Source organism: Bos taurus, chromosome 7, assembly GCF_002263795.3.
Source record: "Bos taurus isolate L1 Dominette 01449 registration number 42190680 breed Hereford chromosome 7, ARS-UCD2.0, whole genome shotgun sequence".
Classification (NCBI taxonomy): domain Eukaryota; kingdom Metazoa; phylum Chordata; class Mammalia; order Artiodactyla; family Bovidae; genus Bos; species Bos taurus.
Window position 1 is genome coordinate 51,452,881 of NC_037334.1, and position 17,595 is coordinate 51,470,475.

General features: G+C 38.7%; 1 protein-coding gene across 1 annotated transcript in view; it reads right to left on the reverse strand.

Moving 5' to 3' along the window:
• PFDN1 (prefoldin subunit 1) overlaps positions 1-17,595 on the reverse strand; it is a 73,839-nt gene that overhangs the window by 16,356 nt on the left and 39,888 nt on the right. Inside the window, 1 exon segment of the mRNA NM_001078062.1 lies at positions 16,479-16,563. Within this exon segment, the coding sequence (NP_001071530.1) occupies positions 16,479-16,563 (85 nt within the window).

Sequence of the window (17,595 nt, forward strand, 5' to 3'; positions counted from 1 at the left end):
GAGCGCCGAAGAATTGATGCTTTTGAACTGTGGTGTTGGAGAAGACTCTTGAGAGTCCCTTGGACTGCAAGGAGATCCAACCAGTCCATTCTGAAGGAGATCAGCCCTGGGATTTCTTTGGAAGGAATGATGCTAAAGCTGAAACTCCAGTACTTTGGCCACCTCATGCGAAGAGTTGACTCATTGGAAAAGACTGATGCTGGGAGGGATTGGGGGCAGGAGAAAAAGGGGATGACAGAGGATGAGATGGCTGGATGGCATCATTGACTTGATGGACGTGAGTCTGGGTGAACTCCAGGAGTTGGTGATGGACAGGGAGGCCTGGCGTGCTGCAATTCATGGGGTCGCAAAGAGTCAGACGAGACTGAGTGACTGATCTGATATTTTAAATTTTCATATCAATATGCCCAACTTTCAGTTGATTCCATACTTAAACAGGAAATAAGAGGGTTATTTACTGTCCTTATCTATCAACCCTGCTGTTGTTGCTATTTTATAGAAAAGTATATTCAGGCTTAGAGACACTAAGTAATTTACCCAAGGTGATAGTATGTGGGAGAGTTAGAGTTCAAATTCATATTTACTGATTCCAGAGTTCATCTTCTTAATAATTATGTCAAGGCATTATGCTGTGCTTATCAGAGCCAAGAAAAGCAGTGCCAATTACTTGCTAAGAATTTGTAAGGGGAACTCAAAAAATATTCTAAAGGTTGAAGTATTTCTTAATACACACTGAAAGAGGGCAGGAAACTGCACGTTTGTATATGCATGTGTGCTGAGTGTATATAAACACCAGTGAAAGTACTGTATTATAAAATCCTTTTAGGGAACTTTTACCCTTCAGCACTGGCAGGCACGCTTGCTTCCACCCATGCAAGCACACTCCTCCATCAGGTCTCACCCAAGAAACCAGACACACACAGGCAGTGTTATAATCTCCTGTGCTTTAAAGGAGCTATGCTGCACCACTCCCTGCAGTGCAGCCCCCAGAGCCCGGTCAGCTCTGAGATTAACTAGATGTCGGTCTCTACATTCTGCAATGTCTCCCCAGAGAAAGCAAATTGTCCTTCAACAGACCAGGCCTGCCCAGCTCCAGGTCAGTGCTAATGAGAGAAGGTCACAAAGCCGTAGAAACTTAGGGCTAACTGGGGTGACAGTGACTGCTGCAGCACAAAACCAGGGGCCCGCACAGCCCCCTAACCATGGAGGAAGCCGGTCTCATCACTGCAGCTTGGCCCCTTCACAGCAGAGGCTTGCCCATGGGGGTGCTCACTCAGTTCTCTGAATTCACACTGCACACAGTCCACACCTCTGTACAGAGCTTTTACATCCTGCTGCAGCGCCCTTGGTTCAGTACATGACCTTTTTTATACCTCCTATAAGCAGCTACCTTTCTCCTTAGTTGATCTAATCCAGTTCTATGACTTTACATGCCACCTATAAACTGACAATTTATAGACAATTCTCAATTTTATTTCACTAGCCTGGAGTTCCAGATTCCTATTTCCAACTGTCTATTCAACATTTCTACTTGGGTGTCTAACAGTATCTCAAAGGTTAACAAGGCCCAAAACAAACTTTCAATTTGCTTTTAAAATTACTTTTGAAACTTGAAAATTGACTAAGAAATACTGATCTATGAATTATCAACAGCATGTATGTTCCCATAAACACACGGAATCCCTGTGAAGCCCATCATACATGGAGTGCTGTGTGGAAACCAGAGTGAATGAAGAGCATTGCACTGGAAACAACTACTCACCCAGAACAAGGAGAACTTAAAATGAGTATACACCATACTGATTTCATTCATTTTAGCTTCCACTTCTTTCCCTTAGGCCTTTCCAGCTTCGTTTCTCACTTTACCTCTCCATTCTACCTATACTTTCAGACTTCTGGTCATAGCATTTTTTTGCTTTGAAATGCTGACCCCCCTGAACCAATCCTATGTATTAATAATAAAATTCTAATTGATCTTCAAGGCCCAGCTAAAATGCCTCCTTCTCTCATGAACCCAATCCAGATCTCTACAACAGGTGATGAGTGATATATGTGGGAGAAAGGAGGTATGATTCTTTTGTAACAGGTTCAAAACTTTCAGTCTCTTTCATCCCTACACTCAGTTTGTTTTGGCTCTACCTTAGAATATATCCAGATTCTGATCATCTCCACTGCCACCACCATGGTCCAAGCCACCATCAATCTTAATGCAACAGCCTCCTGACAAGTCTCCTTGCTCCCACACTTACTCTCCATAATCTATTCTCACCAAAGCATCCAGAATGGTGAAATTTAAAATGTAAATGTAAATCAGATAATATCATTCCTCTGGTTCAAAACCCTCCCAAAACTCCCAACTTCAGACCATAATACAAAATCCTTAATATGGCCTACAAAGCCCTATATAATCTATTCCCTGATACCTCTCTGATTTCATCTCCTACTATTCTTGCTCACTCAGCTCCAGCTGACATGGCCTCCTTGCTGTTCCCACAACTCATCAAATATGCTCTCACCTCCAGCGTTTTTATACTCGCTGTTCCCTCTGCTTGGAACCCTCTTCTCCGAGATGTACTCACAGCTTGCTCTCTTACTCTCTTCAGGTCTCTCTGCTCAAATATCACCTTGTCAGAGAAACCCTCCCTGTCAGCACTACGTAAGACAGCATATATATCTCTCACCATTCTCTCTTTATCCTGTGTTGTTTGTCTTTCTAACATTTATCAGTTATTTATTATCTGTCCCCTCACTCCCATTCTCCAGAATATAAGTTCCATGCCATCAGGGTCTTTGCTAATTATGTCTTCTTTGCCTATAATAGTGCATGGCACACAGTATTACAATAGACTGTAGGTTTCTTGATGTATAAAAATAAGAACAAAAAACCTCCACAGTTAGTCAAAACACCAAAGTATACTGTATAATCAAGACACCCAGCAAACATTTAATGATGCATTTTTTTTTACATGCATACTCTTCTTCTGGCCAACTTATTATTGGCCAGAGTCTTAGCTCATGAATCTTAGAATTGTTCACCCAGCTGGCACTAGTGGTAAAGAATCTGTGCCAATGCCGGAGACAGAAGAGATACAGGTTTGCTCCCTGGGTCTGGAAGATCCCCTGGAGGAAGAAGTGACAACACACTCCAGCATTTTTGCCTAGAAAATCTCACAGACAGAGGTACCTGGCAGGCTACAATCCATGGGGTCCAAAGAGGTGGACAGGACTGAGGGCACACACAGCCCAAAGGAAGGAACATCTACTGTAGGTGGGAAACTCAAACCCTGATACTGAAAGCATCAACACTTAAAAATTAAGGCAGCTGACATTTTACAATTAATTTCAAAACTTGATCCATTTCAAGGATCAACTCTAGTACCAGAAGCTCCTCTTCCTCTTATGTTTTCCGTCACCATCTACCTTTTATTTCCCTCTCATGCCTTCTCTAAAGAGATAAAGACACTAAGCCTGCCTTAATGAAGGATCTGAATTTGAACCTCAAAAATCCAGAAGTGCAAAGTGATTTTTTTTTTTACAAATTTCTAGAGCTGATTAAACTTGGCCATAAATGATATCAATCTTGAGCTACTTGTAAAGGTTTTAAGTGCTGCCATACATGTCATTCCACATGAATCACAAGACTTCATCATCAACTATATAGCACAGGTAGTGCTGAAGACTGTGCTCTAAATTATCTCTCTAAGACCCTTTAGTTCAGTTAAAATGATTATGTGTTTCATTAAATTAGGCAGTAAGGCAGGCTGGTGACTTAAGAAATGCCTAAAAGGAATAAGCATTCCCAAAGCTTGCAGTGTCCAACCGCTCAGATTTCAAAGCTTTAGGTAAATATCAGGATCTTCATTAAAAACAGGCTTTCCCAAGATACTCCTTAGCAAGAATCTCTAATAAAAGCAATCCATTCTTTCTTTGGCAGTAAAGTGGCCAGATTCAAACCAAAACAAAACACACACAGAAAAAAACAAAACAATTATTACATAAAGGGATTTCTGGATAGGACTTCAGATGCAAAAATCAATAAGCAACTTCAGAATATAAAAATCAATAAATGCTCAGGTGAGTCAACAAAGAATGTGGAATACCAGAAATATAACTGCAAATTTGCTTCCAATTTTCACACACTCTACTGCTGGTAAATGCATAACAGGGGACAGGAAAGACACTTAACTCATTCCTTCAGTCATCATCAATTCCTGGGTGGGGAGACCCCCTGCAAAAGGGATAGGCTACCCAACTCCAATATTCTTGGGCTTCCCTTGTGGCTCAGCTGGTAAAGAATCCACCTGAAATGTGGGAGACCTGGGTTTGATCCCTGGGTTGGGAAGATCTCCTGGAGGACAGGAAGGCTACCCACACTCCAGTATTCTGGCCTGAAAAATTCCATGGACTGTATAGTCCACGGGGTCGCAAAGATTCAAACACAAATGAGCGACTTTCACTTCAGTGATCTTCAATAGCTTTACTAACAAGTACTAGATTGCTTTCATTCCAATCCCAAAGAAAGGCAACGCCAAAGAATGCTCAAACTACCGCACAATTGCACTCATCTCACATGCTACTAAAGTAATGCTTAAAATTTCTTCAAGCCAGGCTTCAGCAACACGTGAACCGTGAACTTCCTGATGTTCAAGCTGGTTTTAGAAAAGGCAGAGGAACCAGAGATCAAATTGCCAACATCCACTGGATCATCGAAAAAGCAAGAGAGTTCCAGAAAAACATCTATTTCTGCTTTATTGACTATGCCAAAGCCTTTGACTGTGTGGATCACAATAAACTGTGGAAAATTCTGAAAGAGATGGGAATACCAGACCACCTGACCTGCCTCTTGAGAAACCTATAAACAGGTCAGGAATCAACAGTTAGAACTGGACATGGAACAACAGACTGGTTCCAAATAGGAAAAGGAGTACGTCAAGGCTGTATATTGTCACCCTGCTTATTTAACTTATATGCAGAGTACATCTTGAGAAACGCTGAGCTGGAGGAAACACAAGCTGAAATCAAGATTGCCAGGACAAATATCAATAACCTCAGATATGGGGATGACATCACCCTTATGGCAGAAAGTGAAGAAAAACTCAAGAGCCTCTTGATGAAAGTGTAAGAGGAGAGTGAAAAAGTTGGCTTAAAGCTCATCATTCAGAAAACTAAGATCACGGCATCCGGTCCCATCACTTCATGGCAAATAGATGGGGAAACAGTGGCTGACTTCATTTTTCGGGGCTCCAAAATCACTGCAGATGGTGATTGCAGCCATGAAATTAAAAGATGCTTACTCCTTGGAAGGAAAGTTATGACCCACCTAGAGAGCATATTGAAAAGCAGAGACATTACTTTGTCAACAAAGGTCCGTCTAGTCAAGGTTATGGTTTTTCCAGTGGTCATGTATGGATGTGAGAGTTGGACTATAAAGAAAACTGAGCGCCAAAGAATGCATGCTTTTGAACTGTGGTGTTGGAGAAGACTCTTGAGAGTCCCTTGGAATGCAAGGAGATCCAACCAGTCCATCCTAAAGGAGATCAGTTCTGGGTGTTCATTGGTAGGACTGATGTTGAAGCTGAAACTCCAATACTTTGGCCACCTGGTGCGAAGAGCTGATTCACTGAAAAGACCCTGATGCTGGGAAAGATTGAGGGCAGGAGGAAAAGGGGATGAGAGAGGATGAGGTGGTTGGATGGCATCACCGACTCAATGGACATGGGTTTGGGTGGACTCCGGGAGTTGGTGATGGACAGGGAGGCCTGGTGTGCTGCGGTTCATGGGGTTGCAAAGAGTCAGACACAACTGAGTGACTGAACTGAACTGACTGACTAGATTGCTATCTCCACTTTACAGAAAGTTATTTCTATTACTAGAAAGAAGTTAAGGTGAAGAAAGATCAAGAGCCAAATCCACAGAAAGGTTTATGCTGGCAATGTGAGTTAAAATTATCAATACATGCAGATGTACTGAAGTCACATATGTGGTTAATTTTAAACAACCTGACTCTCTGGGAACACTGAGTTAGTGTAGTAGAGAGTACTATATAGATGTCTATTCTTACAATATCCATTTCTAATCACCATCTTCTCCACCTCACCCTCTCTCACAGGCTAACTGCACATTTCCACTGTCAAAAACCACATTAAAGTTATGCAAAAGACCACAATCACTTGGTTAATCTCAAGCATAACCACTGATTAGAACATGCTCTTTGAGTCCCCCAGCTCCGGCTCTCCACTATAAGTGGATGTGCATATGTGAGCCCTATGGGGTTTGTGGAAAGACAGAGCTCCATGTACTTGTCAGCACTTCAAACAAAAAACCCATTCAATGAGAATGGCACCATGTTACTTTTGCCCTTTCTCCTTAGGAACTAAATTAAACAGATTACAGACAGTGGCAAGAGCTGGTCTTATAACAGCCTCCCCCTTATTTGTTATTTTTAGCAATTTAGTCCGACAACGCCCAACAACTAAACATGCCTAGAATAGCTAAAGGGAGGGGGGATTATCAGATACTACCAGCAAAACACTAGTCATCACTTCCTCCAACCCTAAGAAAGAATCATTTTCCATGTCTTTATAGCATCACACAGCATTTGAGCTTTTAGAGTCTCATATAAAAACAGAGCACGTATAAAACATCAGTGGAAACTGATAATGCTTCCTGACATGAAGTACTGTTCCACCCTCATGTGTTTTCTTAAAAACATAAGCAGAATAAAATGAACGACACTGTTTTATACAAAAGTTAGGAGTTTAATGCATGTGTGTCCATTTTGGAAAAATTTCCTCACAAGATAATTACCTACCCAAAAGAACAGCCTCATGAACAGTGATGGAATTCAAATATTTTTATTATCCTAGTGGCAAGTGAGAGATTTGTTTGAAACGACAAAGTGAGATGGGAGAAAATCCTCTAATTAATCATAATTAGCAAGACAGCATCAAGCATAGACACTACTTTTAAATGAAATAATGGAGTAAAAATGCTTTGAAAAATGAATAAAATGGTAAAAATAAAAATATTAAAGTCCTAAGCAGCATAACTATCTATATCAGCAGATTAACTAAAATTCATTAAAACACATTTTATAAAATTTGCCACTTATAAAAAATGTCCACATACACTCAAGGAATTTAATAATTTTTCAACATTTTCTGAATATTTTTGCCACTATTTTAAGTATCATGTATTTTACATGATCACTAAAAGATAAAACACTACAAATAATAACATTCCTTGAGAATGCTACTTTATGAATGTGGAGTTAATAAGCTATTACATAGCTCTATCCAAAAGTATCTCTAGAACAGGTGATACCTAATGTAAACTACCTTTAAGCCATCACACACACAATCTCTGTGATTTCAGAAACTTAAACAACTACTACAAAGATCAAAGGAGATGCTGTCACCTTGTATTACATTCTAGCTGGCAAAGCTATAGACAGACAACTAATTTTATTTACCTGCAAAAATATGATTACAATTTACTTTTTTAAATTAAGATAATGATCTGAATAGAAAGGAAACTGGGTTTTTTTGTTCTGGTCTGCCTCCCTTCATCTTTTCATTTTAAGGGGGCATTTTTGCTTCTAAAGTGGCAATTCAAAAAAAGAACAAGGTTCTAACAATAAATGTAATAGAAGTGACCCTAGATATCTTCTAGTCCAACCTTCTTCTTTTACAGATGAGGACACCGAGGGTTAGAATACAGCAAGGGCTAGAATCCAGAACTCATAACTCAACAGAAGGCATTTAAATGAGAATTTAGTATTTAAATTAGGAATTTAGAGTAACGAATGCTCTACTACAAGTCTAGCTGACTTGGAGATCTCTATTTATACAGGTTCAAATATTAGTTTGGATCTTGTTTTTTTGAGTTAACATATACAGTGTGCTCATTAATACAGGTGTGGCCTGTCCACATTAAGTATTGAACAACTCATTTCTTCTGGCCAGCATCTATTACTTCAGATTAAAGGGGACCTACCATATAAAGACTGATCATAGTAAGAATTTAGTATGTGCTGTGTGTGCAAAGTCACTTTAGTCACATCTGACTCTCTGCAATCCGATGGACTGTAGCCTTCCACACTCCTTTGTCTGTGGGATTTTCCAGGCAAGAATAATGGAGTGGGTTGCCATGGCCTCCTCTCGGGGATCTTCTCAACTCAGGGATCAAACCTGCATCTCATGTCTCCTGTATTGGCAAGACGGTTCTTTACCACTACTGTCACCTGGGAAGTCCCAAAAATCTAGTACAAAGAAAGTATACCGACCAACTTCACCTTACCATCAAGTTACAAGAGCAAGGAGGCATACAAATAACAGAAAACAAAATCCAAATTCTAACTCATCAAAAGAAATAATTCACTAGGCAGCCTGAAAATGAATGGAGGAACTCTCAGGCACGGGAGGGAGGAGGCTAAGGACAAACATTTATGGTTAGACAAAGAAAAGTACAGACCATATAAAGCATACAGCTGCAAAGGCTGAGGTCAACAACCCTCTAAAGCATTCAAAGGAAGAGTCTGGTGTGGTTACAGACAAGTGTTCCACCCTGGGAATGTATCCTAGAAGAAAAGAATAACTGAATCAAGATGCAAAAAGCTTAATTCTGGACTAACTGGAATGCAAAACCTTTTTAAAATCTTAATCACAAAATGAAGACACAGAAATGAACAGATCAAATCAAAGGAGTATGTGTGTAAAATATCTGTAATATGCACTTCACAGACAAACAAGAAATGGTCAATAAAGGGTAAATGTATCTGGACTGGTTACATCTACGTTCTTACCAGAACTGAAATACTTCTGCTGAGGAAATGAAATACACCACAGACAGTTTACATTTGGGCAAATATTAGCACTTGAATCATATCACATATATATTGACCAAGATACTGATAATATTGATAATAACCAATAAATACTCAACCAGAAAAAGGACCATACATGGGCTTTTTCAGATTCACTCTCCTCTGAAAGCCACAGAGGAGGATCACATAGCTACATTAAGCTACATGTCCTAAAACACCAGGACATGGAGACAGTGTGTATGTGCGTGTAATATATATATATATATAGTTCACTATAACTCTAGCCTTCCAACCATCAGGCCCTTTTAGACTTGAGTCTTAAGTAACTAAAAACTATTTTAAAAACATTCATTTTTATGTATGCTGAGAATGCAAATGAGCTCTACAAAGAGATAAGTATTCATCAGATACACAGATGACACTACCCTTATGGCAGAAAGCGAAGAACTAAAGAGCCTCTTGATGAAAGTGAAAGAGGAGAGTGAAAAAGCTGGCTTAAAACTCAACATTAAAAAAATAAAGATCATGGCATCTAGTCCCATCATTTCATGGCAAATAGATGGGGAAACAATGGAAATAGTGACAGACTTTTTTTGGGCTCCAAAATCACTGCAGATGGTGACTGCAGCCATGAAATTCAAAGACACTTGCTCCTTGGAAGAAAAGCTATGACCAACCTAGACAGCATATTAAAAAGCAGAGACATTACTTTGTCGACAAAGGTCCATCTAGTCAAAGCTATGGTTTTTCCAGTAGTCATGTATGGATGTGAGAGTTGGACTATAAAGAAAGCTGAGTGCCAAAGAATTGATGCTTTTGAACTGTGGTGTTGGAGAAGACTCTTGAGAGTCCCTTGGACTGCAAGGAGATCCACCCAGTCTATCCTAAAGGAAATCAGTCCTGAATATTCATTGGAAGGACTGATGTTGAAGCTGAAACTCCAATACTTTGGCCACGCGATGCAAAGAACTGACCCATGTGAAAAAACCCTGATGCTGGGCAAGACTGAAGGCAGGAAGAGAAGGGGACGACAGAGGATGAGATGGCTGGATGGCATCACTAACTCGATGAACATGAGTTTGAGCAAGCTCCGGGAATTGGTGATGGACAGGGAAGCCTAGCATGCTGCAGTCCATGGGGTCGCAAAGAGTCAGACACAACCGAATGAATGAACTGATTCATATCTGAAATCCCAACATATGGAACAATAAGAGAAGTTTCACCCAAGACTCCCAAATTCAAATCAACATAGAAAAGAGATGATTTGCTAAACTTGCAATTATTTCTTTTTTTAATTTTAAAGATACCAGACATGCTTAGCTATCTAGTTCCTACTGAAGGTGGGTACTCACCAAGCTAACTTTTAGAGCACAGACATTTTATATTTCACTTCTCTCTAGACTCTCAAACTCTCCTGGGATAGAGTAGGAGATGTCTCTGGAAAACAGATCTCCTCAGCAAGAGGCTAAGCGATAAACTATGCAAATATTTTATGAAAACATCTTGTCTTAAGGGTAAAAATGAGCTGTCTGCATGTACCCCAACGTTCACTGCAGCACTACTTAAAACAGCCAGGACATGGAAGCAACTTAAGATGTCCGTCGACAAATGAATGATGGTGGTACATATATTCAAAGGGGTATTAGCCATAAAAAAGAACAAATTTGAGGATGAACCTAGAGCCTGTTATGCAGAGTGAACTAAGTCAAAAAGAAAAAGACAAATACCATATATTAATGCATATATATATATATATGGAATCTAGAAAAATCGTACTGATCAATCAATTTGGGGGGTCACAACAGAGATGCAGACATACAGAACGGACTTGTGGACATGGGGAAGGAGAGGGTGGGATAAACTGACAGAGTTAGCACTGAATCAAATACATTACCATATGTAAAACAACCAGTGGGAATTTGCTGTATGACACAGGGAACTCAACCAAGTTCTTTCTAACAACCAAGACCAGTGGGATAGGATATATGTGGGGAAGGAGGTTCAAGAGGCAGGGGACATATGTATACCAATGGCTGATTCATGTTGATATATGGCAGAAACCAACACAACACTGTAAAGCTATCATTCTCCAATTAAAAATTTTAAAAATGAGCTGTCTGGAAAGATAAATTGTGGTGCAACTATATAACGGACTACATACAGCAATGAAAATGAACAAATCACAATCTCAACATGAACATATCGAATAGTTTACAGACACAATGTTGAGGGAAAGAAGAAAAGCAAAAAATATGGAGATTGATTTTGTTCACATAAAGTTCAAAAACTTTTGAGGGGTACCTACAGAGGTAGTAAAACTTTTTATAAAAGAAAATAAATATCCAGAATTTACAGTTGCCTGGGGGAGGGGGAGAACAGGTGAATGGAAGCGGGTGGCACTCTGGTGTCCTGTCAATGTTTGATTTCCTGACTTGGATGATTGTTACAGGTGACTGCTTTATCATTACTGATTAAACTACATGAATTTTAATACATATTTCTGTAAATGCCGTATTTCACTACAAAATAAAGAAATGACGAATTTTTTAATGGATTCTAAACTTTGAGGTATGCAAGCAGATGAACCACTGGGTATAATTCTTGTTTAATATATGTAAAACATTCTGCCACTGGCTTTGCTCTCACCTGCCCCTCTCTCTTCATTGAAAACACAGGTAAGAATCAGTGCTTAACATACAGTAGTGTCCACCTGACATCACCTCCAAAGAGGGTGTCCCATCATACACACAAAGGTACCAGCTCAAAAGTGAAGTATTTAGGGCAAAAACTAGGCATCCATCCAAGTGCCTACCAGTCACCACCCATGCTGTGGAAAAAATGATCCTCCTTAGGCAGAGTGAAATATCCTTAATCATGGGAACTACTCCAAAACATTTTCTCATCAGAGTCTCAGAACTCAGCCAACTGCAGAGTGTCACAGGCACCTCCTATCCACTTTTCTTACCACTAGTCTTTCAACTTGTTTCAGGAACTATCATCTGACCATAATAGCCATTTTTATGGAAGAGTCAGGACTTTCACAGTTTCTCAGATTTTACTTATAGCATGGGCTGGAGAGCTATTTCACAACTCTGGGATTGAAACATTCTGCGTCAGAGTGGTATTATGCAGGGCAGATGTCTTAATTTCCTTATTCTTATTTTTATTGTGTCATTGCTGAGCTAACCTGGGTGGTGGAAGGGTGGGAACCACGTCAGAAAAAGAGAGGAAGGAAAGTGGTCAACCAATATTTGCATGTGCCTAAAATATAAGGTGAATCTTAGACTTTAGGCAGATGAGCCTGAAGCAGTAATTCAATGAGAGAGAACACAGGAGAATGATGGTCAAAATGTATTCAAACACATCACTGAAAGCTTACAGTTATCTCAAGTATTCCAAATACTTGAGAGTCAAAGGCAAAAGGGGTCAAAAATTCAGCTCTAGCTCATCTAAATGCTGAATCTAAGTTTTTGCAACTGTAAAAGTCCACAAGTAATTTTGTTGTTGTTTTTTTTTTACCCCCCAAAAGTGAGCAAAAATATAGGATGTATTTTTCACTCTTTAGAAGATACATATCTCTTCAATCCATCAATAAGGTTTTAGGTCACTTTAACTAAAACTGAAATTAAAAAAAAAACAAACAAAAAACAACTCAGGTCTTCCCTGGTGGTCCTGTGGTTAGGAATCCGCCTGCCAGTGCAGGGCACGCAGGTTCAATCCCTGGTTCAGGAAGATGCCATATGCTGCGGGGCAACTAAGCTTGTGGACCACAACTACTGAGCCCACACCCCCAACAAGCCACCACACTGAGAAGGCCCCGCACTGCAACTACACAGTAGCTGCAACAAAAAAAGCCTGCAAGCAGCAACAAAGACCCAGAGCAGCCATAAAAAAAATAAAACTTTTAAAAACTTGTACTTTCCCCAAGAAGGGGATGGCAATCCACTCCAGGATTCTTGCCTGGAAAATCCCACAGACAGAAGAGCCTGGCGGGCTACAGTCCATTGGGTCGCAAAGAGTCGGACACAGCTGAACAAACAACACTACATTACTACTGTATTTTGTGTCTGATACCTCAAAAGTGTCTGTGAGTTTAATGACAGGGTGTCTAATTAAACTCTTAAATCTCAAAAAAATAAAAACTTGTACTTTCTTTATGTAGCAATGCTGTATATTTCAAAAATTATTTATATACAGACAGATGAGACACATGAAGTCCTAATCAGAAACCCCAATTATATGTATGTCATTTTTAAGAAGTACAATTTTATACTTTCTAATAGCATATACTGTATTGTGTGTTATATACTCAGGCAGCTTCCTTAAAGTTATTTGTTATCAGTATTTAAAAAAAAAAAAATGAATTCCCTCAATGACATAAACAACATGGTTACTCTACCATACTAAAGGCATCATTTTATTTTTTCTCTTCAATTGGAGTAGCATCATTGGTCTGCTAATCACCACGAGGATGAAACTGTGACATTTGCTCCCAGAACCTGATCAATCATCTTTATAAAGGAAAGGTAAAAATCTATACAACACTATCACATTGTGAGTCTGTTATGAAGTCACTTCCTAACCTAACCCAAGAAACTGATTATAGCCTGAAAAACCAACATAGGGGTATTAAAATGTAAAATACTGAATTTTAAAAAGAAAAAGACAGCCTATCTTCCCAAGGTTAACATGGTACTTATTTCTACCCTTCTAGTAGGTAACAGAACTCCCTATCAAGAGGACATGAGAGCAGAGACTCCCCTGGAGGTCCAGTGGGTAAGACTCTGGGCTTCCACTGCAGGGGCCATGGGTCTAATCCCTGGTTGGGGAACTAAGGACTTGAGTGCAACATTACAGTATTCCCACTTTTGCTTCAGAAGAGGAAAAGGGCCAGAAAGTGAGATACCAGGCTAGTTGACAATGTCGGCACAGCATACTAGCGTTATTAAAAGCTAAACAAATTCCAGGTAATCCTTGCACTCATAAGTTAAGGACTAGGGGAAAAAAATATGGAGAGGGCAAAAAGAAACTAAGAATGGAGGTGGAGAAAAGGCAGTCTAAAAAATACTAACGAAGGTGGGCTCTCAGATCAGACCAGCACCTATGCTACATCATGGCTGATCCACAGTGTCATTTATATAGACTACTGGTAGGGGATGCAGAGGCATACCCAGCGAACCAGGTCAGAAACTGGAACTCTTGACCCAAACCAAAAACCTTACTTCATAAGGGATGATAGGTGCTAAACGAAGCAGCCTGGCCTTAGTCTGCAGAGTTATTGTATAAATTATGCTTCCTCAACTTAATAGTAAGGTATCTGAGGGTTCAAAATTATTAACAATAATGATAATTATGTTGGACTGGCAAGAAATACTAATGCTCAAAAGAAGAGACTATATTTGAAAGGCAGAGTAATAACTGGAAGACCTTGGGAAAAACTATTTAGAGCTCTGAATCTGTATCAGGCTTCCCAAGTAATAGGAAGTAATATTTGTAATGACTTCAACTGATAATAGTTTATAGGCTCAAATCCTCACATTGTGCTATGAAACTAGAAAAATTAGAACAAGGGGAAAGCACTTAATTGAATACTGAGGAATCAGAAGATGCTTCTCAGAAGTAGCCCTAAACTAAGATCTTAAGGATTAACAGAGTTGGTAGGAAGAAGAAGAGGAAGTTCCCAGACAGAATTACTCTTTTTATAGTTGTTAACAAGCATTTCAAATACCAAAAAGCGAGCTAATCTATTCTATCATCTGACAGATATCAGAATACTCTTACCAGTATTTGAGAGACTCCATGAAAGGAAACTTGGAAAATGAATTTCCTGATATTCACCAGAGCTAAATAGTATGCTAAAATCATCATCTGTGGCAATTTTACACCTTGATGTTTCTTTTTAACTATGAAAGTTAACATATACTTGTTACAATTTATCCAACACAGAGGTTATAAGAAAAAAACAATTACAGCCACATCCCATCTAATTTCCTTAGGGTAACTAGTGTTAATTTAATACACACTTACAACAATCATACTCAATGTTCATATACAGATCTTGGCTTTTGTTTGTTTTCATAAAAAGAATTATTTACATATTACTTTGCCACTTATTCATCAGGACAATGTTTAGATATATTTATCAACAATTGCAAAAACACATTTTCTTTTTTTTTTGGTACTCTACATGAAATAGTTTTGTTCAGTTTTTTTTTTTTAAGGTATTTTTGTTTGGAAAACTCAACCTAGAAGAGTTGGGCTGACAAAAATGATAAAGTAGGAAATAATAAAAACCTGATTACTACAAGGTAAGTTTTCTTTTTTCTGTTGTTTATTTGTTTTGTTTCACAATACATTTTCTAAGCTACAAAGCCATTATCAAGTCTGCTTAAATTTTTATCAGTAGTCAAACAAAAATAAGCCTAAGTAACCTAAAACACCACATCCTTGCCCAGGCCATGCCAAGTTGGTGTCCTTGAGAAATCCCCAAAAGGCTATAAGGGATGTCTCATCAATTCAGTAAAAGGCTGAGTCAGATTCTGAACCACTGCCTCAAATAGTATTCAAAGAAATTAGATAAAGTGACCTATGAAGTCACTGTATCCACCCCCATCTCAGGAAATCTTGGTCCCCAAAAATAATGACCAATTTTTTGTCCTATCCAACTTTTACTACACAGAGGATAGACCATTCACCAAAGTCCAAGAAAACTATTTCATTAAAGGTTTTAAGGACTTCCCAGGTGCCTTCCCTGAAAGCTCATCTGGTAAAGAATCCACCTGCAATGCAGGAGACCCCAGTTCAATCCCTGTGTTGGGAAGATCTCCTGGAGAAAAAAATGGCAACCCACTCCAGTGTTCCTGGAGAGAGGAGCCGGGCAGGCTACAGTCCATGGGATCACAAAGAGTCAGACACGGAGTCGTACAACTAAACAGCAACAGCAAAGGTTTTAATGTGTAAGAAGATGATAATAATAAACTCCCTATTTTCCAAACACTTATAAAGTTATTTTTCTTACCTATCATCTTTTTCCTTAAGAAAAAAAAGATTGTTTTCTTGACTGGAGCACTATCCTTCAGATAAATAATTAGTTTTCGCTTGGTTGCCATGCCCTCCTTCAGGGAATCCTCCCAATTCAGGGACTGAACCCAGGTCTCCTGCATTGCAGGCAGATTCTTTACTGTCTGAGCCACCAGGGAAGCCCAATTACAGCTTACTACTCACTCTGTCCTTATGTAGAATTACAACATGTAAGAGTCATATATCTAGATTCTTTAACTACTATTATCATTACCCACTCTCACACCCATCTGCCACAATATGTGGTATTCACATACACACTGTGCTTTTATTTTTTAAAAATAAACATGTTCACTCAAAGGAAATGGAAGAAACACATTCAGGTTAACAATATCCTATCCTAAAGTATCCAAAACTCCCTAAAGTTTTAAGAGACTAGTCTTTTTTTTTTTTTTTTGGTCATACACTGCCATAAAAAGACTGCATCATTAGCTCTAGCACAATCAGAAAAAATAAAAACAATGTGACATGACCTTGGTAGGCACACATTTTCATTTCATGTGACAAAATGAGATCATTACTTTTCGCCTAAAAACTGACTACAGCTATCATTATTCACTCAAAACCTACTTACTTCCAATTCTTTAATTTTTTCTTCTGCTATCTTCTGTTTCTCTAACAGCTGATTATGAATCGCCTCCTTGGATTGAAGAATAAACCTAAAAACACAAATGGTTGAAGATTAAGCCACTTGACCACTATGTTTATCAATAACCATATGCCACAAATACTAAACGAAGAAAACCAGAAGGATCATCTCCCAACTCAGAACAAATAAAATGCATTATTATGTTAATATGACCAACTTCCTCACGAAACGTCCTCAGGCTGAAGCCTTCTTGGCTGAGAAGGAATAAAAGTTTAAAAGTAAATTTTGCCTTCAAGAAGGGAATCAGGCTTCAAGGATATTCACAGACAAGAAAAAAAGTAAGGGAGATAAAAATCTATTGCAGGCTAAAAGAAAACTGAACAAATAATAAAAATCCGCCCCAATTTTAATTTTTCAGTTTTCTGTATCAAATTTTATCTAGATATCTTTCAAACAATATTTGTAAACCACAGCTCTTCCTCCAATCTTTAAAAAATTTTCTCTGTAACAGCAGTAACTCATGACCTTTTCAAGTCACAATCAACTACTGTGTTAGGATCAATGCATTAGTGTTTATATGAGTTCCTCACACAAAAAGCACTGTATAAGCCCCAGTATCTTTTACTATATCCAGAGTGTATAATACCTCTGAAAAGCTCAAAAAGCACAGTGGCAATTTTCAACTTTTTCCATTTTACATCCAGACACATTAGTTACAGAAGATGAGGGAAGAAATATGGGGAACCTTTAAAAATTAATACTAAAACTGTTTTGGGACTTTATGTTCATAAGTCTTGCTGCAGGCAAAGGAAGAACAAACTATTTTTATAGCCTAAAGTAAGTAAACTGAAATATTTCCCTTCCACTGGAAGCAAGGGAAAATCTCAATTACTCAAATCTCTTTTAAGAATTATCCAACTCAGTTATAAAAAATTTAAAAAAAAAATAATTACACAGACTGTTTCTTCTCTTTGCATATAACTTAAGAGTTTAGCAAAAAACTAAACATCATCTCTTAAGAACCCATACAAGAAAGCACATTAAGTTAGCAACAGAATGTTTCCTCTACCAAGGGCACAAAAACAACACCGTATCTCACAAA